The sequence below is a fragment of the Falco cherrug genome, chromosome 2 (assembly GCF_023634085.1).
Source record: "Falco cherrug isolate bFalChe1 chromosome 2, bFalChe1.pri, whole genome shotgun sequence".
NCBI classification, from domain to species: Eukaryota; Metazoa; Chordata; class Aves; order Falconiformes; family Falconidae; genus Falco; species Falco cherrug.
This window is the reverse complement of record NC_073698.1, coordinates 47265225-47289583: the sequence shown is the minus strand read 5'-3', so window position 1 is coordinate 47289583 and position 24359 is coordinate 47265225. Positions and strand designations below refer to the sequence as shown.

Genomic DNA, 24359 nt, shown 5'->3' with positions numbered 1-24359 from the left:
CTATATTTATGTGCTAGTTATCTAGAGCTCAGTAATTAAAGATACTTTATTTTCGAAGTTGTCCATTTCCAAGTAGTTAGCAGGTTTTAATCAGGATGTATAGCTTGTTCCAAAGGCCATAACGTGTACTTCTGAAACAATGTTTTAGAGCTTGAAGATGGCAATATCCATAAAGATTGTTTGATTTTATCATGAAGTTTTATCTTTAAACTAATTTACAGCATGCTGACTTGTTAGTGTAATGAAACAAGTGTGTTGTGTAATTGTATGAACCAACATTAAGTTGTTGGATTGCTTTCACATGGTGCCCCTGGGAAATACAGTTCATAGACAAGAATGTTTGGAGGAGAGGGATGCTGGAGGACTTAAGTTTTGGAATTTTTTGTTTGTGGTAGGTTGTTGGGGTTTTTTGTTTGTTTGATTTGGACTACTCTAAGGCCTTTGGCAAAGCTTTGGTGATCCTCCATACAAACAGTCCTTATCTGAGTTTGGTCTTGTTGCAGTGAGGCAGAAACTGCAAATGCTACCATGCTGGAGCATTTACGCTGTCCAGCTTTGCTTAAGAGGTGGTAGTTCTCTAGTAACTTTCTACTGTCCTCCAAAGAGAAGCTGCTTTTACGGTTTTGGAAATAACTCTTTAAGCAGCTCAGTTTCGTGCGCGGAGAATTACTAAATATGCACACAGAACCGTTAACGGATACAGCTATGTTAATGTAGTGCCAGTGTAAACAAAGTGGCAAGAGTATTTTTTTGTGTGCTGTGGTTCCTCTGTATTTGAGTAGAACTACTGTGTATGTTCAACTCCAGTCGACTCTGTAAAGGACATCTTTGCCTTTGTCTAAAAGGACATTTATCAACAGTCGTCTTCGTTGCTTGCAAACAGCAGTATGCGTGGCTAAAAGTGTTACACACTTTCTTGTCCATGGCATGGCTCCTGTAAAGTGTTAGGAAATAATATTAAACTTGGACTATAACCTTATGTCTGTCACTTACTAAATTAGTACTAACAAGGTCCTCACTGAGCCATATCTGTTGTGATGGATTCTTTTCTGCAAGTCCATTCCAGGTCCTGTATAAACTGTGTATGTAACCCTTGCTGGAATATCAGGATCTGGCTTGGCAGAGTTCCAAGTAGGGATGTCTTTGTCATTTTTTTTTCTTGAGTTTCTTTGAATCTCTACCTGTGGAAAAAAAAATAGCTCTTTTGTACTAATGCTGCACTTAATCATTTTGCCTTGTAAGAGATTGTAATGTTCTCCCTCTTGCCCTAATTCTTTACAGTGGAAAATTTCTTGTTTTTAATTACTTTGTGTAAAATAAATTTAATTAAAATCTGCTGCTGGCCCACTGAATTTTATTTACAGCTTCATTAAATCTCCCATATCTAATTTTTTCCACTTTGCTGCATTTATGTTTTCATGAAGGTTAGTTCACGTACTAAATCAGACTTGCAAGGAAGATGAAAAAATAATCTAAACCAATGTTTATGCAGTATTTAGGCATACCTCGTTAGTATGGCAAGATTTTTTTGCATTGGTTAACCCTGTAAGTGATCATGATGTTGTAACTACTTAAATCAGAGGGAATAAAATCCAAAATGCTTAAAGAATATTTTGAGTATATTTATCATGGGGATATTTTATGGCAGTCAAGTCAGTATGCTCTGGTGTTCAGTTAAGTCTTCACTGTTCTATTTTTGTTTGTCATACTTATAAACCTTTCTTTGTTAAATCTCATCATATACTGTTTGGCTGTTTGCATCTTTGCTCAATTGTTAATACTGTACTGGTTAGTTACTTTTAGCCGGTTACTTAAGAAAGGTAGTGAATAAAAAAGGGCTTAACAGTGGTGTAGGGAATATTTTAATAAGCCAAAATACTGAAAGAATAGAAATAAACTAAAATCTAAAACTTTGGCATTCCTTTCCACATACATGTGGCATACTAGCCTACGAATAACACTCATCGGTCCACTGTGTTTTACTCCTTTCCCATGAAACTTCCTAAGAAGTTCAGAACAATAGAAGTTTCTCTTAAATTTACATACTCTGTTAACACTTTACATTAAGCTATTTATAACTAAGGTAAATAAAACACAAATACAGGCCATTGGTATGTCACTGTCTTAACACTAAATGAAGTTAGTCTTCTCTGTTATGAAACTTGATAGTTTGTTCACCTGACTCATGGAGAGCTGTTGTACTTGAGAAACTGAAGTTCCTAACTTAAGTGCTGATACTGCTAAGCTTCTGTGTAAAACATACTCTTATAGAATTAAAATGTTGGTATTTCAAGCTGTAGTTGAAAGCAGAAAATAAAGAGAAAATTATTCCTGTCACAGGAAACCTTTCTTGTTCTTGTGCTGAACATCAGCAGCAAAACTGAACAAACCCCTTGACTGTATCACAAGTCATATAGACATTATGATTTTTTTTGCTTTCTGCATTGAATGTGTATTGGACAACCAGCAAGCTGACAGCTGTTTTGCCTTATTGAGAGCTGTCTTGAATTTAGAGGTGGCATTTTAAGCTGCCAGTTACTGGCTGCAGCTGTATGAACGTGTCAGATCTGGGTATCTTGATAATTTGAACTGTTGTAATGACATCAGTAACTTATATAACAGCACTGGAAGCTGTTGCATTCCTCCATGTATTTCTATTACTTTCATTAACTCTTTAACAGTAGTAAAAGTATTATAAGGGTGGTCCTTCTCATGTACACTAGTATCTCAAAATAGAAGTTGGATCTTGCTGAGTGAGTCTCATTCATTTTACTTATTGAACACTGTAGCTTTTTATAGGTCTGTTGTAGTTGTTTTAAGTAGCAACACAACAGAATGGTACAACTGCTTAAATTAGACTAGCTGCTCTGCCCAATACACAACGTACATACGAAGTATTTCTCTCAGCCTTCAAACATAACTATGTCCACCTTGGTTAATGTCAAGAACTGAGGACTATTCTAGAGAAATAAAAATATTAATCTTTAGGCAACAAAACTATTGAAATTAAGGTTGTAAAGTCTCAGGATCAGAGTACAAGTAACATGCACCTACGTGTTATTTCTTTACTTGTATGTCCTTTCCTTTACAAAAACCATTCACTGCGTGGAGAGCTTCAGATATGCTTTTGTGGTTTCAGTGTATTGTGGTATCTTAAATCTGTTGAACTAGATTCAGCACTTGCAACACCTTTCTGGTCTGTACATTCATTTAAAAAAATGAAGGACACCCCCCGCCCCATGTAGTTTCTTTTACCATCTTAAAGTAGTGTGTGCATGCTAGCTGTGTCCAAAGTGAAGTATAGATTTGGGGTCTTGGCATCAGTTTGAAATAAAGGCGATGAAATATATCTGAAATGAACAAGTAGTGGTTTTTTGCAAGGAAGCTTCATAGGTTTCTTTTCTGTCCTGCTCTCCCTCCCTGAAGAATACTTTTTTCCCCTCTGAGTAACTGTTCATTTTGTGAAAACTGTCAGATGGGAATTGTTTTTTTTCCTCTCACCCCGCCCCCCCCCCCCCCCCCCAAAGGTAAAAAGGTTAGGTACCCTATAGTTGAACACTACTTATGCAGATATTCCCAAAGGGCAATACACATGTTTTCTAAACATTTTCACCAGAGGGTAGACTTTGGAATACTGGATTATTTTTTTTTGTAGAAAAGTGTAAATCAAACTATATTGCCAAAAATTTTAAAAACAAGTTAATTTTCTATGTAATGTTTGCGTTTTTGTCTAATAACTGTGAATTTAAGCTACAGTTTGTTTTGCTGTGCCAGTGAGATTTTTACTAAAGGATTGTCCTCTTGTTAAACTGGTGTCTGTATTGTACAGCACCGTTGTACCAGGTCTGCACCAAATACTGTAGATACTACTTCTTTAAAAATTTGCCAGAAATAATTACTATTTTAAGGCTCCAGATCACAGTGGCTACTTTGCTTGTTAAGAACAGATTAAATGTTGAATTGCTGCATGAGGAACTTGGCACTAGAGATGTGGACTTTTCTGTGATGAAAGCATTTGGGTTTAGATATTTCAGACCTTTCCTTAAGCTAAGGAGTTCATACTTTAAAAGGCTTCAGCTTGGTATATGTGTAGGAAACCTAATTCTGTGCTTTGTCATGTTGGAAAACATTACTTGAGGAAGTCAGGCTGGAGTGCAATAGGCAATGTTAACCAGCTATTTAAAAATGTGATTTCTTCAGATACATGATCACCTTCACAACAATCATTCTTGAGTCTGCTTGCCGTTTGTTATTTCCTTGCATTTCTTCCTCCTTGTCTTGGTTGAAGAATTCAGCAGGTTTGTGGGGTTTTTCTGCTGTCGATGTGAGTATTCAAACAGGACTCCTAGTGGCCTTATATTCGGTACTTGGTTGGTGGAGAGTTCAGGGCCCTGTTGAGGAGACATGCCCAAAGTTCTCAGTTGATAGTGGAGTATTTAGTCCAACAGAGACTTTCAGATCTGCCATCCCTTTTGATACCTTTCATATTAAAATACTCAGCATATTTTGTCTTTCATTTGAATATGTATTTTTGTACTGGTGCTTAAACACGTCCTTAGGCACTAACCTGGCAAAATAGGTTCTCGGCATACTGTATTCAAAGTTTGTGTTTATTCTCTCTCAAGGTTTGAAAGATACCTATTGTATGCTTCTATTCAGTATGCTTTAAAATGGTTCTTCTGAAGTATTTGTGTACAGAGGTATTTTGCTTGTTTAGCTTATCTGCCTTTTTAAATTACTTTTAGCTATTTTGGCAAAGTCTTTCTAAATCAGTATAAGCTCTGTTGTTAATAAGGGGATTTTTATGTACAGCTACACCAGTTAAGATTTTTTTTGTGAAAAAACTTTAATAGGTGTTCCACATTGACTGCATTTTTAAGTTATGATCAACATCAGGCATCAACCTTAAAAGTCAAACTGGGTTCTCGGAACATGTTTAGTACTTTTTATTTTAGAATATTTAAATCCGAGTACTGGAAATGGATAGATTGAATGATATTTAATGAATTGCAAAGTATTCAAGTAATAATAATAAAAAAGACTACAGAGAAGTGAGTCTTCTTCAGCCAAATTACTTTCCCCTTTCCCAAACGTTCCTTAAAGCTTAAACTTACTCTAACAACTTCAGCTTTCCTCTTCTGCCTTATTTGCTTTATTTGAAATGGTAAATAATGACGCCAAAACCAGATGAGATCAGAAACAAGATTTTGAACTTTCCTGTGAGGCTTGTTGCAATTGTGAGTTCTTGCTCCTGCAGTTGAAAAAAATACATGATTGGGTGTTCCTTTCCTTTTTGAAGCTTTTCTCTGGTGGTTAGCAGTTGGAGGTATCCAGATCATTCTCTGAAGAACATACAGAGCTCTAGCAAGAGGATTCTTCCATCTGTGCCTGTATATTAAAGCAGGATTACAGGAGCAATCTCCCTTGTTTAATACAAAGCAGTAGACACTGCATATTCTCTGACTGATATCAGAGTACGGATTCTGCAGAAAAAGCCTGACTAGATGTAAAAAACATTTAGGTTTACTAGGTAGGATCATATATTCAGAAAATGGGTGTAAAAAAGCATGCTGTGGTGTTTAATTGTAGCAGGCACTTGGATGAACTTGCTGCAGTGGAAGTGAGTTAAAATTCCTTGTGCCAACTGTTTTTTGTTTGTTAAAGAAAACCTGAAAAAAGAAAATGGGGGGAAATTTATTACTGCCTGCAACACATGACTACAAAAAGTCGAGAGGATGTAAATGGTGGGATTCAGAGCTGAGAAATGTTTTCCATGTTTCAATGCATGTGAACATTAGTCCAGTTTTAGCATAAGAATGAAGTTTAGACATAAACTTCTGTCACACTTTTAATGCACAGATTCCATTTATGCACAGGTCTGTGGTGTACCACACTGTATTCAAGTTGAGCTGAGGATTCAAACCTGCATCTAACAATTGAAATTATGTATTGTTCAGTCAACACTAGAATTTAAATATAGTTTTTAATTTTGAATGCAACTTAGATTATTTGAAATGTGTAGGTGGTATTCTGATTTTTCTCACTTTTCTGAATTGCCAGTTCAGGACCTTTTTCTATTAATCTTACAATCTGGTAGAATATAGCATGATATGTAGCATCATAAATCCTTGTGCTTCACAGTCTGTTTGCTGCTATTAGCATGGGTGCCTTTCCTGTTTTCTTTGAAGTGGCATCACTAATAAAGTCATGCTGATTATAAAAGCATAGAACAGAAGACAGAGGTGTAGAAAAACTGATAAAGCTAGCCTTATGGGGGAAAAATCCATGTAAGCACAAAGATACAGCAAGCATATTGCATATTATTCACACACAAAGGCTGCTATTCTGTAAGAAAATACTGTGAAACTACAGAACATAAGAACTTGTTTTTCAGAAAAACTCAAGGCCCCTATAATCCAAACCAGCAGATTTTCACTAAACCAAAGAATGGAGAATTTATACACAGCAATTCGGAATTCAGTTTGAGTGAAAAAGTAGATAGGAACTGCTTTAAAAAAAGCAGCGCTCTCCCAAATCGTTAATGGTAATATCCAGAACTCTTAATAGCTATAAATAACAGAATTTTTCATTAAAACCTCCTGTATTCGCAGTTCTGTAAAGTTTAAATTCACTTTTTTCTTCGTGAGACCAGTTACTCTCTTCCACAACTTCAGGTTGCTGGCAGTTTAATTTTAGCAGCATCTTAACAAACAAAAAAAACCCCACCCAAAAATCCCAAAGCATTTTGTAATTCTGAAATGCAGTAAAACATCAGGCTATGATGTTAAAGCTGTCTAAAGTACTAGCTGCAGAAACAAGCATGGTCTTCATAGTAGTGCGGAGAAAACATCATTTGTTTGTGATCAACCCTTGAACAGCAGATATAAAAGAGGAGACTTCTGTTTCAAGCAGTACATGAAAAAAGAAGTCAACTTTCAGCTGCGTGAAGATCATTTGCAGTTTAATTTCAAAAAGTGAAATCACATAAAATCATACTGTCAGTTTACAAAAACACTTTCTCCGTCTCACTTTTCCACAAAATGTGTTGTGTTCATTATAGCTTAGTTAGCATCAGTTTGAAGTAATTAATCTCCTAGTATTCTCAAAATACAGTATTTGTCGAATAACCAAAGTAAATACAGTTTTAACTTGAAAGCATGTAAGTTCTACCTGTTGTGTACAGGGGAATTTCTACAGTTACATATTGAATAATAGTAAGAGAGTTCACTATGATTGTTTTGCATTGTTCATATGTGGTTGTATTGCATACAGAGTGATAAATGCGAAGATGGTGCCACAGGAGAAATTGATTCTGTGTTTTGGAAACTAGAAGTACATTTATGTACACTTTTATTGAGGGTAGTTTCTTGAGAGTATCTTGGAGTTAGGTGGATGGATTCAAATTCTGAAGACATTCTGGGACAGACTATATTGTTAAGATTTCCAAAATCACTATGACAGGGAGGCGTGAAAGCACTAATTCATTTGTTAATTTTTAAACGTTTTTATTTCTTCGGGTTTTGTATGTTTTGGGGTTTTTTTGTTTGTTACATCTTTTGGAGTCTAGGTGGCTTTCCAGACAAGATTTTTCCATTTTCTGCCCTGCTTATGACAGAGTAGTCAATTAAACTGAATATGAGGGTGTTGTATAGTTACTTGAATTCTCCAGCTCCTACGGTAGTATGTTGCAGTAGCTAACAGCAGTGGGGTTTTACCTTCTAGACTGACTCTTGGGGTTTTTTTATTTTCTTTTACTTGGTTTTCCCCCACTAAATATTGAGTCCATGTGTTGTCATTTAAATCAGTTGTAGCAGATTTTGAACAGTGACAGCTGACTGTTTGTATTATTAGATGAGAACCAAATTTGTGGAAATTGATTAAAAAAATTCAGCTAGTAACTTTATTTTATTTTTGTGGAGAATAGAAAGGAGAAGAAAATAATTGAGGATTATCATATGAAAATTGTTCTGTCCCTCCCAATTGTTTTCCTGTTATGACTGTAGATAGATAACATGAAAATAGCACAGTGACTTTGAGGCACGATTCTGCTTGAAACTGGAGAGGACTGAAAATATCCTTTAGTGACACTGAAGTTGCATTAAGTGACAGTAAAAGAAAAAAATATCTTTGCAAATTCAGACATTGAGAAAACCCTCATTGCAGCCTATGATGAACACTCTTCAACATGTGGCTTTCAGATAATCTGCTTGGATGATGTGCTCAGGTGCTAGCAGCATAGAACAGACTGCAGACCTACCAGTCTTGCAGTCGGAGATGTTATGTGCCTGCTTCCAAGATGACTTGGTGCTTGGACAGCATTTTCTTCTGGATAAAGGATTGTTAAATCTGAACGAGGGCAAACCAGATGTGATAGTTAAAGGAAAACATTTCTGAAGCATTTTCAATTGGTGTGCAGTCTGTTTTTCAATTAATGGCATATATTTGCATTTTGTCAGTGTAGTGTGAAGGTTCTTCTGTAATGTAGACTGATTGTGAACTCCCATCTCCTCTATCTATAAATAATGCAGACTAACGCAGAATACTGTGTTGTGTCCCCTAGCTGCTCAAGTTGCTTTTACAGCATGAAATTCTGCTATTGCTGGCTTTCTGGAGGATGCCATGTTTCGTTTGATGCTAAGTTATGTTTGAAGCTGTGACCTTTTAACTTCAGGGCAGTTTGTGCTGGGCCCAGGCTATCCAGAAGATCTCCTGAGGACGGCTGCCAACAGATCTGCTTCGTTTGCTTAGTGGATATGTTTGCATAGAGGATGTTGCTTGCTGTGCAGGAGATAGTTTCTTTGGGGAGAAGAATTAGGTAGTGTGATATGGTGATGGATTTGGTTTCTTCTGTCCAGTGACTGAAATACATGTCATTTAAATGATCAACATTCGGATTCATCATAAAGCTTCAGAACTGAAATTTCATTTGTTTTAATGTGGAAGAGATTGGGAACTACTGTTTGATACTCAAATTCAGTGCAACCCCATGACCACAGTTTAATTTTACTTATTTCTCAGCTGCTTTTGTTAGAGAGAATGTACAGTGAATTTTGCTTTCTTCTTGTAGTTCTTTAAAACAGTAGTATTAACTTTGATCACCACCCGAACAAGCTAGCTGTCCAGTGTCTTAACACATGACCAGTGCCCATGTGTTAAATCTTGCCTAGTTTTGTGGGGTCTGAGGTCTTTCTTTTGTCTATGCGAAATAATGGGATTAAATGGTTTAAGAAAATCTTGTTCTGCCTGAAAAAACAGCATCTCACCATTTCATTAGTTACTGACTTTGAATTAAGAAGTATGACATGTTTTCCTGCAGTATTCTCATTTGCTTTTGCAGGTTTTACTCTACTACCCTACTACAAAGCTCATTGTAGATTACTGTTTGTGAAACATTGTAATAAAATTGTATCAGTTACGTTGAATAATGTTCCACTTTAGTGTGGACATAGAGTTTACACAGTTCTTTGTTGATGTGCATGAGACCATCGGCATCTATGCTGAAGTGCTCAGTACTTAATTGTGGATTGAATTTAGATACCTAAAATGGATAGTGATCTCCTACATTTCCTTTCATTCAAAATTAAGTTTGTTCAGTTAATCTTGCTTTTTATCATGTTCATATGTAGGTAGTAGTTAGATCAGTTCTGTGTCGCTGTATTCATTTGTAATTAGGTAGACTGACTTTTCCATGTTAATAGTCACTTAGTGTTACACTCGGAATTACTGATTTCATCATGGGAAAATTATGGGACTATTTGTTGTGTTTGCAATTTTTTTAAGGCTATTAGGCAGTTGAGGCGGTTTCTTTTTGAATAGTTTGTTCTAGTTTGCTATGAGGCGCTCTGTGCAATATTGTTTGGAAATATCCTAGGCAATTCTTTTCTGGAGAAGAAAGGTTATACTCGGCAATCTTACGAATCTGAACTGTGTCTTAAAAAATACCCCTCAGTGTTTTTCAGTTACTTGGGTAGGAAATGTTTTGGTCCCCTGTATGTATTGGTCATACCAGTTTCAGACATTAACTTCTGTATTTTAATTGTTTGGTTTTGGTTTTTTTTGTTTGGTTTTGTTTTTTTATTAATCTTTGTAGATGTGATGCAGATCCATCTGCCCTAGCTAAATATGTTCTGGCATTGGTAAAGAAGGATAAAAGTGAAAAGGAACTGAAGGCATTGTGTGTTGATCAGCTGGATGTATTTCTTCAGAAAGGTATGGTCTTTCTAAAACAGTTAAGCTTGAGTGAAAAGTCTATCTTGTTTTAATTCATTTAAACAATCTTTTACCACATAATCGCGCATTTATCCCTCTAGCTTTGTTACTTTGAAGTTTGTAATCCAATTTTGCTAAAGTAATTTGTTCTAAAAAATGGGTGTATGCATATATCAGGTATATGTTTTGTGTCGGTTGGTATTCCTGGAAGAAAATTATGCATGTTGAAGAGTTTATTGCCAGGATTAGAAGTACTAGAGCTCTGTACAGATATATTCCAGTAATATTTTCTCAGCTGTTTTATTAAGAGACATTAAATAATTCAAGAATTTAAAACCTTTGTGAAATGTCATTATTGACATGTTTCTTGACTCTGTAAATGTTCTTTTTAAATACAAAATTAGCATCAGAGTATTTAAAAAATACTCTTGGTTGTTTTAACTATTTGGTGAATGTTGGGTAGGTTTTTTTTAATTACTTGTTTTTAAATGGGATAACTGACATTTTGAATGACGGATATTTGTACACTCTTTACTTTTAGAAACTCAGATATTTGTGGAAAAACTGTTTGATGCTGTGAATACAAAAAGCTATCTACCTCCACCAGAGCAGCCATCATCAGGAAGTCTAAAAGTAGAATTTTTTCAGCACCAAGAAAAAGAGACAAAAAAGGAAGAGGTAAGCATTGATTTTATTTTAAATGTGTGTCTTTTTTCCTCATTCCTATAGTTTGCTTATGTGATTCAACTTCATCATGTTAATTTTTTTTACTATAAATAGTCCCCAAACTTACACTACAGCATTAAAATGTCAGAAGATTTTTGCCTGGTATGTTGAGTACTGCTGCACAATTTTTCTAAATGTAAGTGGGTGCTTCAAAGCTAAACCAAAGCAGTTCTGACTCAGCAAATGTAAATAAAGTTATTGAGTAGTGTAGGAGTTGCAGTGTCACCTACATTGGTTCTTTACTCAGGATTGCTGTTGTAATTATGCTGCTGTTGAATTCAGCATAAATCCAGCCTGCCATTCCAAATGGCAGTCCTCATTCCTCCAATGGCTTTACCCAGATAACATCCTTATTCCAACAGAAGTGTTTATATTGTTCTTTGAGGCAGAAGAGTAGATTTGTCCTTTTCAACAGCAGCCTAGGTTTGGCTGTGTGAAAGTGTTTAACTGTGATCTGAACCAGCTAATCTGCTGATTGAAGAAAAGACCTTATGTGTCAGTTGTTGAATATTCATGTCTTCCCAGATGTGTCACTGCACCGTAGTATGGATTTTTGTCTACCTGTAGACATAACAGATGTGTTTTCAGTGCAGCACTATAAGGATTGCTTATTCTGCTTTATTGTCTCCCAACCCATGCTTTGATTATTCCTAGAAATAGAAATCTAATATGTTATGAAGATTTTCTAATTGCATTAGATGCAAAAATGTTGTTTCAGTTTTCAGTGTTACTGCTGACTTTTCTCAGCCTTTTGAGTTGTTTGGTTTTATTTGATTGTGCAGACGTCTCCATTATAGTGTAGATGTGTTTTGATCTAATGTACATACTTTAAATTCAGATAGTTAAAGAGGAAGAGCGAGAGAAAAAGTTTTCTAGAAGACTAAATCACAGCCCTCCTCAGTCAAGTTCTCGCTACAGAGATACCAGGTAATACCATTTGTTTAACCTCTCGTATTGTATCAGTAGATGGATTTGGATTTTTATGTGTTACTAGATTATTTTCTTTCTGTATGGTCACCTAAAAAGCCTAAAAATAAGACTTTTATTGCTTTTATGCATATGTAGTTAAATGGCAGCTGTGTAAGTGACAGTGTAAACAGTTGTGCACAGCTATCACATTTGAATTTCATGATTAATTTTTATGTTAGATCTGTGGTTTATATTAAAACACTCACTGCTTGGTATTGAGGTTGGACTGTGATGAGAGAGACAGGGAACTACTGGAGAAGGTCCAGCAGAGGGCTGTGGAGGTGGTTAGGGGACTTGGAGCATCTCTGTTATGAGGAAAGGCTGAGAGAGCTGGGCCTGTTTAGCCTGGAGAAGACTGAGAGGAGGGGATCTTATCAAAGTCTATAAATATCTTAAGGGGGAGTGTCAAGGGGATGGGGCCAGGCTCTTTTCAGTACCGCCCAGTGACAGGACAAGGGGCAGTGGGCACAAACTGAAACACAAGAAGTTTCTTCTGAATATGGGGAAAAACTTCTTTACTTTGAGGGTGACCAGAGCACTGGAACAGGCTGCCCAGAGAGGCTGTTGGAGTCTCCTCTGGAGACATCAGAATCTGCCTCAATGCAACTCTGCAACCTGATTGAGGTGAACCTGTTTTAGCAGGGGGTTGGACTAGGTGATCTCCAGAGGTCCTTTCCAGCCCTGACTCTTCTGTGATTCTGTGAATTTTAATTTAGAAGCCTTCAGTAACTGTCACCTTTTTGTTGTTTCCAGCTTGGGGAAGGTGTGGTATTAGGCAGAAGCAGAATTTTATGTATGTTTTAAAATCTTATGCATGGTAAAATTAAACTATGTAAACCAAATAAAATAATTTTTCAGATATTCTGAGAAGAAAGCAAGGGCCATAGTTAAATTCCATTTGTAGCTTTTCTCTAATTTTCATTGCCATTTCTTAAGGTTTTTAATGGTAGTTCAAGTTTTAAATTATGGCTTCATAGTTCTTGTAATTAACTTACAAAATTACATGTTTAGAAGCCGTGATGAAAGGAAAAAAGATGAACGTTCTCGGAAGAGAGATTATGACCGAAATCCTCCCAGAAGAGATTCTTATAGGGATCGATACAACAGAAGAAGAGGGAGGAGTCGGAGCTACAGCAGGAGTCGAAGTAGAAGTTGGAGCAAAGAGAGGTTGCGGGACCGAGATAGAGACCGGAGCAGAAGCCGGAGCAGAACACGAAGCAGAGGTACCAACAGTTGGTCTCTAAAATACGGTGAATGTTTCCTACAAAATTTAGACACTAAACTTAAACACTATGTTCAACATGTACCAAGATTTCCTCTATTGTTCTTGTTTCTTTGTTCAAATATAGCTTGCTTTTCTGTGGAAATAAGGGTTATGTGATTATGTTTTCAGTGCTTGTTTTGCCCTCTTTCCCACCATTCTTCTCTAATGCCTTTGACTGTCTTGGCCACTTCTAAGCAGTATTACAAGAGAGGCAGAAAAGTCAAGAGTTAATTGCATTTCATTACATTTTAGGAACTCAGAATCTGGTTTGGGAAGATACAGAAATTAATACCCATCTACAGAGGTAGAACTGGCAGAAATTACCTGTTTGGCAGCAAATGACTTGTCAAACAGAACAGTATAGTTGTGTTCTTTTTGTCTTGTCCCCTACTTGGTGTCATAGGGAGAAGCTGAAATTACTACGGTAAATATTTGCATTTGCACACATATCTGTAAGCCTTAAAACTTCAGTACAGTAGTTTGTCAAACTTCTTTAAAAACAAAGCTGTTTATTCATCTGAAAGGAATGCTTTTCCCCCCAGTAGCTGTTACTGATAAATTGGACAAGAGCATTGAGAGTCACTTCATATCTTTAGCCTGTCTTAGACAATGTAGAGGTAAAAGTAGTCTGGTTTAAGTCTCCTGTGTATTATTTTTTTTCCTGTAGAATGGGCCTAGTTAACTCAGCCTTAAAAGTAGGAATAGAGTTCCTGAAATTATGTTAGCAGATACTTTACAAACGACTTATGAACAAGCAAGTTGAACAGCATGCAGCAGTTTAACTGAAAGATTATACTGTGATTAAATCTTAAATTAAGGATTATTTTACATAAATTGCAGTGGAAATATAGAAAATATAGTGAAATCTTTATTTTTCTAAGCACATTAAGAAAAACCTGTCTTACCTACACTTACCTGCCTTCTTTTAAGACATTTTTATTAGTATTGCTTTAATGCGAGGTTATTTGAGTCTACCAACTTACTTCATAAAACAACACTTTTGTCTTAATCTGGATACTTACTGTTTATTTGATGGTGTTATTAGAAAATTCAGAGAATAGTTTGCATGTATTCATAATAAAACGTCATGTTAGTGCTGAATAACTAATACAATAACTTAAAGAATTAACTTTCCATCTGAAGTTCTTAAAATATATGCATCACTACAGAAGATGTACTCTGCAGTTAGGTAGGGTTTCTGCTTTGCTGTGGGTATAGCTGTTACTGAAATACCCCAGTGGCTGATTATGTACTTGTAAGATTATTATTTTTCTGATTAAACCGTTGGAATGTAGAATCATGGAATAGTTGAGGTTGGAAGAGACCTCTGACAGTCATGTAGTCCAGCATCCCTTCTCAAAGAGATAAACTGGAGCAGGTTGCTCAGGACCCTGTCTAGTTGGGTTATTATACATAGCTCCAACAGTAGAGACTCTACAGGCACTCTGGGCAACCTGTAGACTTTCCAGTTATGATTTTCATGTTTTGAGTTGATGTGGAATAAAGATACTTAACACAGGTTGATGGCTGCTTGTGGTGAAAATGTGCAGAAAGAATCATCCAATATAACTTTTTTTTTTTTTCTCTCCCAATATTAACAGAAAGGGATTTGGGAAAGCCAAAATATGATATGGATAGAACAGATCCATTAGAGAACAATTATACTCCAGTTTCTTCTGTGACAAATATTTCGTCCAGCCACTACCCTGTCCCTACGCTGAGCAGCACTATTACTGTTATTGCTCCTGCTCATCATGGAAATAACACTACTGAAAGCTGGTCAGAGTTCCATGAAGAGCAGCTGGACCACAACTCCTATGGAAGACCTCCGCTGCCAAAGAAGCGCTGTAGAGATTATGATGGTAAGTCTGTATTTTTTTTAATTGCTTCCAGCAGCTATGATCAGCCACTTTCTGAAAAGGTTGAGGTAGTTTTCCTTTCTTCTCCTGATCTCCTCTCTTACTGTTTTTTTCTTTCCACTACACAATTCTTGAATGCAAATTTTATCCCGCTTTTTATTGACTTAGATTGAAAAATAGTGTATTTAATATATATAATGATATATTAATATTTAATTCATAAATAAAAAGGACATTTTAATTTATATTTGCAATACAATGCATATAATTATATAATGATTAATATGCATGATATATGATTAAATGTGTATAATAATTATATTTGTTTCAAATAATGAATAGTTGATTAAATGAAATATATTTTATAATTGTATTTAAAGTTATTAAAAAATCTAATTTTACCCAGATTTTGTCTTGTTCAAGCCGAATACTGTATTTGATGGTTTCAACCATGATTAGCACCTTACTGACCTCATCTTTTTTTTTTATTACATCCTATCTAAGATAATTTTTAACTAGAAAGTTCTAGAACTGCAATTTCCCATGCTTATGTTAACCTATTTTTTCTGTGTAGCTGTTGCTTAAAATTGGGTGGGGTTTTGTGCTTATTTGTGTCTTAAGGTTTCATTTTGCATGTCTTGTGCCAAAGTCCACACAAGAGGCTGCTGCAGTTGGCAGCGTCTTAGCTAAGTTCAGCCAGTCAACCTGTTAGCTTGGAAGAGATTAAATTTCCCCTGTAGTTTTTTTTTTTTTAGTTTTTTTGTTGTTGTTGTATACCACAGGGACAAGTTCAGGATGTAGGCCAGTTTACGTTCAGAACTCTGATTAGAAATTTTTTTTTTAAAGTAACGAGCTCTGAAGTGTTGGCAGACTTGTACTTGTGAGGAACAGATTTGCCAGTATACATCACAGCAATATTGTGGAGCAGGTAGAGTTGTAAAAGTGTAGTTTTGTTGTGGAATTATCTTCTGATGCAAGCTGAGCAGCAGAATGTTGTGTCATGCTCCCAACTGTACAGATCTCTTAGAAAGGAATGAAACGTGCAGGCTAGTATACTTCTGAAATAACATCTCCAGGCATGACACTGGGACTTTGTGCCTATAACAGTCTGTCTTCAATAGCAGCCTTATTTCCAGTTTCTGAGTATGAAGCAAGTTGTAGGGTGTTTGAAAATTGTGATACAGTTGTCCTCAAATGTTTACTTTTTGTTTGGGTTTTTTTCCCTATGTTTCTGTGTGTTACTAAAATCTCTCAGTAGGTGTCTCTTCCATTTGCTTTTCTCATGGCTTTTTCGTGTCTTCCAAATTTATTAAGCTCACCTCTTCAATGGCAAGCTGGTTCCCACATATGGCTCTTCCTATCTGTACTTTCATGTTTTCTATTTGACCCTCTGCAGAACTTCTGGTTTTCCTTAATGTTACAATTTATATGTTCTGTAACTCTTCCTGAAGATAAGGTAAAGCAGACTGCTTTTCTGCATCATGTTTTGAGGAAGTGGACACTTAGCTTTCTTCCTGTTTTACTAGAGGATGTTTTGAACTTTTCCCCCATATTAATTGAATTTTATTGGTGGTTTTGTGGGATCTGTTGCTAAACAGGAAATTGTAGAATGGTTTGCATTGGAAGGGACCTTAAAAGATTCATCTAGTCCACCCCCCCTGCACTGAGGAAAATCTTCAACTAGATGAGGTTGCTCAGAGCCCTGTCCAGCCTGACCTTGAATATTTCCAGGAATGAGGCATCTGCAGCCTCTCTGGGCAACTTGTTCCAGTGTTTCACCATCCTCACAGTAAAGAATTTCTTCCTTAAATCTAATCTGAATCTACCCTCATTCAGTTTAAAACAGTTACCTTTTGTCGTATCGCAGCAGGCCCCATCTTTCTTATAAAAGCCCCCCTTTAAGTACTGCAAGGCTGCAATAAAGTCTTCTGAGAGCCTTCTCTTCTCCAGGCTGAGCAACCTCAATTCTCTCAGCTTTCCCTCATAGGTAGGAGAGGTATTCCAGCCTTCTGATCATGTTTTTGTGGCCCTCCTCTGGACCTACTTCAATGTTTTGCTTGCATGTAAAAGAAAATAATTGGATGTGTGTTCATTTTTATTTATATGTGTGTATTTTATATTTACATACGTATATATATATGTAAGTAACAGAATTTTTGATCTTACATGATTGCATTAAACTGGAAGAATATTCTAATTCTTCCTGAAATAATTGCAAGAGACAGAAAAGAATTGAATTTTCTCATGTTAGAAGTTAATCTTATACATTCCAACTTTAATAGGGGTTTCTCAATCCTGGTATCTACACTTTTTACTTAGAAACACTGGGTTTGTTTACTGTGATGACATCTAGATTTTATTCTTTGCTTTCACAGTTTGTTACGATTCAGTGCAGAATTAATTCTTCAAGAAGAAAGTCTTAACTCCTGTATTTATTCTGCTGGACTGTTAAAAATAGAGTTAAATGGTCAATTTCATTTTCTAATGTAAATTTCTGCTGGTATGTGAAGCTCTTAATATACCGACCGCTGCATTACCTGTAGAATGTCTCATATCTACTCTGAATCAAACTACAGCTGTTGAATACTAACAATTCTTTTTTGGATTTGATGTTTCAGAAAAGGGTTTCTGTATGAGAGGAGACATGTGCCCTTTTGATCATGGAAGCGACCCAGTAGTGGTAGAAGATGTGAATCTTCCTGGCATTCTGCCTTTTCCAGCACAACCCCCTGTTGTTGAAGGACCACCTCCTCCTGGACTTCCTCCCCCTCCACCAATTCTGAGCCCTCCTCCTGTTAATCTTAGACCTCCAGTACCACCACCAGGCCCCTTACCACCTAGCCTTCCACCTGTAACAGGTAATTAAAAAAATAAATCTCATTTTTTAGTAGAAAAGCCTCAATGTTACTTGGGTTGTATACAGCGCAAAAAGCTGTTTTAAGACTGCCAGCTATATTTTAGAAAGTTGTAGTGTGCTCTACAATGACATAGCTTACCCCAGAATTACTCTTTTTTTAATAGTAATTGTTGCAGAGTTGGTGGTTGTAAAATTTTCATGTTAAATGTGAATCTTGAACATGCAATAATATTTTAATTGTGTTTAAGCAAAAGTATGGCATGGCAAAACTCAATTCCTTCAGTTTTATAGAAGTTGTGCAACACTGCTGTTAGAGAAGAGGGGAAGATACTGGAAACAACAGATATTTGGCATTTAATTTGTAATAATAAAGTTAGAAAATTCATGACTACATCAAATTTACACCTGAAAATGTCACTTGTGATTAATTTTGAAAGTAAGCTTGTAAAGTAGCCAAGAAAGAAAAATCTCCAGCTTGTTCACTCTTTCATTGGAAAGGACTTTGGCTGAGGCACTACAAATGATATGAAGACTTGTGTTCCTGGCTCTCGTTTATAAAATAGCAGTTTAGTATTCAGTTCCCTTGTGTGGTTTAAGAACTGTTACGTTAGCTTTATGTGTGTATTTCTTTCTCTTTTTTTATTAAATTAGATGTCCCACTTGGTAAAATTATTCAAGAAAAATATATATTTGATATTGCTTGGAAGTTTCTTAAATTGTTTTCACTTCCAGTTGATAGTATATTTGAGTAAGATCTGAATGGGTTTATGTCACTTAGTATAGAGAATAACTGTATTGCTGGGATGATGAGTTCTGCCAGACATAGGATTTCCAGATCTGTGTGGAAAGTTCAAATATCTTACTTTGTATCTTTTTCCAAAACATGGTTTGGCCAGTGATTACATTCAGGGTCAGGCTTGACTGTCCCTTTTGAAAGTGACATGTTACCTGTTGTAAACAAAAAACCCCAACAAAACAAAAAAAATATCAAACCATCCAACCAAATCCCTCAGTTTTAAGAAGGATTCCTTTGATTTTTCCACCAGAGTTGTAGATTGTTTCTTGGACGTTTGGAAACGCAATTTTGGTCAAGTTAGTTATTATCACAGAATCTTTTTCTTACAGACTATTTAAAAATAATCTTGTTTCTTTGAGAGGCATTTATAAAGCATTAAAGATCTGTTAGTGAAGATAAATACTGGGTTAGCAATTAAGTTGTCCATATAGAAAGAAGGTGTTTGGAGAAGTGTTAAACTATTCAAATGCTTTTCTCTGTAGTGTTAAGTTTGGAGTCATTTGCTGGTAGGGGTGGTTTCATATGAATGAATAGTACATTATCTTGTCTGTATACATACCTCTCACCCCTTTTATTTTAAATAGCCTTAAAAACATTTCAGATCCATTTCCATACGAGTTGAGTGTAATGTAATCTAGTGGATAATACATTAATGCAGTGTTTTCCTTTGTTTTTGACAGGACCACCCCCTCCACTTCCTCCATTGCAGCCTGCTGGCATGGATGCCCCCCCAAACTCAGCAACTAGCTCAGTTCCTACTGTTGTTACAACGGGTATTCATCACCAGCCGCCTCCTGCTCCACCCTCTCTTTTTACAGCAGGTGTAGTACTGAGGCTTTGCCCACAAGGTTTGCTAAATAGAATAACATTGATTCATATTATACTGTACTTTTTAGAGATTATAATTTCATAGTTTGGGAGAATAAGTTGGCATAATTTAGCCTGTGACAGTAATTTAACACTTTTATTTCTGATTTAGTTTAGGACAGAAATAAAATGTGAATGTAAAGCATGAATCTTGACTGTGAACTAATATTCTCATTGTGTTTAAGCAGAAATCTTGGCATGGCATTTTTTTAGGATAGTTGTTATACAACTCTTCATTGTAACTGTATCTTGTAATTAAATATTATATTTGAAACCTTAGGAGTTTCAACTGCAATTTATTTTAATTAGACAATTTCTTTCTTACCAGAAACGTATGACACAGATGGCTATAATCCAGAAGCTCCAAGTATAACAAATACTTCAAGACCTATGTATAGACATAGAGTACATGCCCAAAGACCAAATTTGATAGGACTCACATCAGGTGATATGGATCTACCACCCAGAGGTATGCTCTCAAAGCTACACTTGCTTAGTTTAGCTGGGTTTCTTACGTAATTCAGGTTGAGGCAGTTTTCAGGTTGATGTAATGCTGGAAAACATTACAATTTGTAAAATCTTTCGAAATTAAGGAAACTTTTAATTTATGCTCATAGTTGCTTTGTGTGTGCATTTTCACAGGTAAAATGAAATCTCTTGATGGAGCATTGCACAGTTTACACTTAGGTGTAATAACTGGTCACTTAGTATATCTTTTATACAGAAAAAAGTTAATGTTGCTGTAACAGAATCTTAGGATGATTTTTGCTGCAGAAAGGAGGAAGCCATTTTTATCTGGTGGCAGACAGTTACATATGAGTAATCTTAACTTCATAATTCCTGTGGCCCTGAGAAGCAGTAGCAGCAGCATACAAAATGAGAAGAGGAATAAACCAATTTTTTTATGTGGTTTTGTTTACATTTGTATGTATTTGTATTTAATCTTAATATGTTTCTGTTGGTGTATTTTCAGTGAGGAGTCCCTCAATATGATTCCTGTTCTTCAGCAAGAGCCACTCCTCTCCCACCCTATCCCTAAATCTTGCTCCTAGGTGTTAGTGCTCTGGAGTACTGTAACTTTCCTATCATGAGCATTTTTATGTGTGTGATCTAATAGTAGAATAGAGATGTTAAATAGTGTGAGCCTCAGAGTATTGTACAGGACATCGTGAATCAGTGAGTGTAGTCATCTTGAGGCAGATGCCTTCTGTCACACCTCTTTTGTTTTCCTTGTGTGATGTTACTGTGACAAAATGAAAGCTATTAGCTATTTTGATCTGTCACTATTGATCAGCATCTATTGATAGTAAAGGAGAAAAGTCTGTGACCAAGATTTGATTCTGTTGAAACAAGGATCATAGTAATTTCAAAATGAAACAATTGTGCTTTTCAATGCAAATTCAGCGTGAGCAGAATACCTTTTTACTATACACAGAAAATACAAAAAATATTGTGAAATCTTTTCATCTGTTTACAGAAAAACCTCCTAATAAAAATAGTATGAGAATAGTGGTAGATGCTGAATCCAGGAAAAGAACAATTGGTGCAGGGGATGGTGGAGTTCCTACAAAGAAGACTTGGTTTGACAAGTGAGTGATCATTAACACAAGGTTGGCTTAATAGTTGGAATTCTATGAAGCTCTTTCCTGTAATTTGAAATACACAGAAATCTATATAAACTGTAAGCAAGTTAAACTGTGAGTTGTACTAAAATCACACTATAGAGTGATCTGTATTTGACTATCTTCTCTTAAAGGCAGTACAGAGGTAGCCGAAGTTGCTTTGGATGATACCACGATCTACTCTTTGAGAGCTGGAATGATCTCAGCGAAGCTGCAGTGGGTTGTTCGTTAGAGATGACTGATTTTAGTTTTGAAATGTGAATTGTATCATCGCTATTTTGGTTTGAGTTGCCAAGTATTTAACTGACAGAAAATAGAGGGTGAAGCGCTTAGTGTCCAGATATACCTGGGGTGATAAAAGGTCAGAAGGGATTTTAAGAGATTACTAGGACTGAGAAGAGCCTTGAAGTAATAGTTGTTTGAAATGTTAGTGGGGATATTCTGTGGAATAGCAGAGAAATAGTTTTTGAAGATGTTGGAAATCAGGACTCACTGATACATGCAAATAATCGTGAATTACGGATTTACGTGCTGCAGTATGCTGGGAGTATCTGTGGGGAAGACTGCAGGTGTATGAACTTGTGTGCCTTGTGCTCTTCTACATTTTTTTTAAATAGCTTTTTTTTTTTTAAGCCCACAGATCTTTCTCTCAGTATCTCATACACACATGCTTCTGTGAAACTATGTAATTTCACATTGTCTTTGCTAGCTTGCTATGGATTTCTGGCTTGATTTTTATTTGTTGCAGGCAAAATTTTAACAGAACAAATAGTCCAGGTTTCCAGAAGAAGGTGCAGTTTGGGAGTGAAAATACAAAACTTGAATTGAGAAAAGTTCCCCCGGAACTTAACAATATCAGCAAACTTAATGAGCACTTCAGTAAGTTTGGAAATTTGGTCAACTTGCAGGTAAGAGTCAACAAAGAGAAGGCAGTATGCTTTGACTTAATGATAGAGGTAGTTACTGCAAGGAGAATGCCAGTTGTTTTTTTAACTGGTTCCCTGAAACTGTTACTATTTTCCTGATTTGTTTCTTAAGCATGATCTCATTGTTTTTAATGAAATTGTCATTGAAGAAGCAGAAATAGAATGTTCTAGTCTTTTAGGTTTTGAACAAGTGTTTTCATCACAGGTAAGACTGTTAAGATACATTGTTTAAAACATTGAAAATTGATTGTAAGTCTTTTCCCTTCACCCCTTTTCATAAACCCTTTGTCTCTGAGATAAATTGTAAATACAGAAAACCTGTATTTCTCATCCAGAAAGCAACCCTGTGATATAATTGCGTTCTGTTCCCACAGTAGTGGTGGTTTGTCCCTTATAATTACTTTGTGGTGTATCTGAGTGACCCACATATATAAACAGAAATAAGCAAACAGTTAAAGATACGAAGTAAATACCAAGAACTAGGACCTAATTTAGGTTGATGTTACATATTGCAGACTGTATGTGTTATGTCAGTATTTTATATCCAGTCTCTAAGCTACTTAGTGTGATCTTTCATCAGGCATCATTATCAACAAGTCTCAGATGTTAGCTTGTGATTTTATGTATGCTTTCTTGTTTTTACTGAGAGGTTGAAGAGGTGTAATAGAATGGTTTTGTGCATACTGATACTGTACAGAATAAAGCTCCTGTGCCTGTCTGAACATGGAGATAATTTAAATCCTTCTTAATTGCTCTTAAATATTTCTTAAGCCTTTCCATAGTTTACCTAAGAATATGGGTGTATTAGCAGGCAGTACGATTCAGTAAGGCAAGTAAAATTGTGTGTGGATGTATATAGAGGCAGACTGATGTGCAGATAGATATTGCAAGCTATGCTTTTCTTCCCAAAGTTGTAATTTTGTCCTTTGAAAGAGTCTAAAATAGTGTGTTAATGCTCAAAGGAGGAAAACAAAAATTAACTTTGTTGTCTAGCTCTGATACTAGATAGGACACTTATTAACTGACCCATGGTTTTTTTTGTAGCAATTTTCTTCAGTGATTCTTCCTCTTGTCTTTTCAAAGTACTCCTATTTACAATTAGAAATACTGTTTGACTGTTTATGTATTTTACCTCAGTTTGGTTCGTTGTTTTTTTAACTGTTGTTAAAGTTAGTTAGCTTATTCTCAAGGTTGCTTCTTGACACCAGGCACTTTTAACAGAATCATGAATGATTTTACAATAATTGAGAGACAAATGAAGATCTTACATGTAGTAAGTTTTGTTCTTCTGTTTTAAATCTTAGGTTGCATATCAAGGTGATCCAGAAGGTGCCCTTATTCAGTTTGCCACACATGAGGAAGCAAAGAAAGCTATATCAAGTACAGAAGCAGTATTAAATAATCGTTTTATTAAAGTTTATTGGCATCGAGAAGGCAGTGCACCACAAATCCAAACTACTACACAGAAGGTAGAGGGTCTAAGTCTATTTTATCTAAAATGTTGTCAGATACAATCTTTTAAACATTTTTTAAAAATGTTTACAGAAAGTGAACTAGGTACTTCCGAAATAATGAACACTTCATGTGAGTCTTTTCCAAAAGTTACTCTTTTAATTGTAGATTCTTTGACCTCAGATACAAAGTTCAGGAGTTGATTAGCAAGATAAGACTGAAGGTATTTAAAGAAAGCCCTTCTGTGACTTACAGAAAATTCCACTCTGTTGTCATCTCATGTGAAGCAAGAATTGATGCTTCTGTCTGCTGAGTAATATCTATTCTGCTTTAAATGGTATAGGCTTTTTCTTTGAGGAGAAGAAAGACAGCAGAGTTATTTTTCTTGTAAGATAATCTCTATTTTCTTCCAAAAGGTGCTTGTTTTATCTAGTCCTTTCCTTTCTCTTTCTGTTGAGCATGCATACTGCTATAGAAAGTACCAGTAGAATTTGTTCTACATAAAGGTACCTGTATGTATATACAAATATACATGCATATATATGTAGAGAGAGAGGACATGCAAACAATGTAAGAGGAGAGCTGCATTAGAGAGACTGATTTGTGGGAGTGGTTCAGGGACATTTTACATTTTTAAGTGGAGAGGAAGGTGCTGATGTCCCTGTCATACAATGACAGGATGCCTGGGAATGGTTCAAAGCTGCCTCAGGGGAGGTTCTGACAACATTAGCATTTTTTTACAGAGAGGGTGGTCACACACTGCTTGCTAGAGGTGGCTGCTGCCCCAAGCCTCGGAGTATCTAAAGAGGCAT

The 24359-nt window shown here is 36.0% G+C and overlaps 1 protein-coding gene across 10 annotated transcripts in view; it reads left to right on the top strand.

Moving 5' to 3' along the window:
* RBM26 (RNA binding motif protein 26) overlaps positions 1-24359 on the top strand; it is a 74551-nt gene that overhangs the window by 3300 nt on the left and 46892 nt on the right. For 5 of the 10 annotated variants that reach the window (XR_008731124.1, XR_008731122.1, XR_008731123.1 and 2 more), the window contains exons 2-12: positions 10091-10209; positions 10751-10887; positions 11774-11862; positions 12916-13154; positions 14770-15030; positions 17646-17885; positions 19361-19528; positions 19876-20016; positions 21025-21136; positions 21918-22077; positions 23400-23564. Coding sequence is in view for 7 of the 10 variants with exons in the window: in XM_027801065.2 (XP_027656866.1) it covers positions 10091-10209; positions 10751-10887; positions 11774-11862; positions 12916-13154; positions 14770-15030; positions 17646-17885; positions 19361-19528; positions 19876-20016; positions 21025-21136; positions 21918-22077; positions 23400-23564 (1831 nt within the window). In the remaining 3 variants the exon portion in view is untranslated. The remainder of the gene's footprint in view (positions 1-10090; positions 10210-10750; positions 10888-11773; positions 11863-12915; positions 13155-14769; positions 15031-17645; positions 17886-19360; positions 19529-19875; positions 20017-21024; positions 21137-21917; positions 22078-23399; positions 23565-24359) is intronic. The other 5 variants (XM_014277533.3, XM_005436205.3, XM_014277532.3 and 2 more) reach the window with 3 other exon arrangements.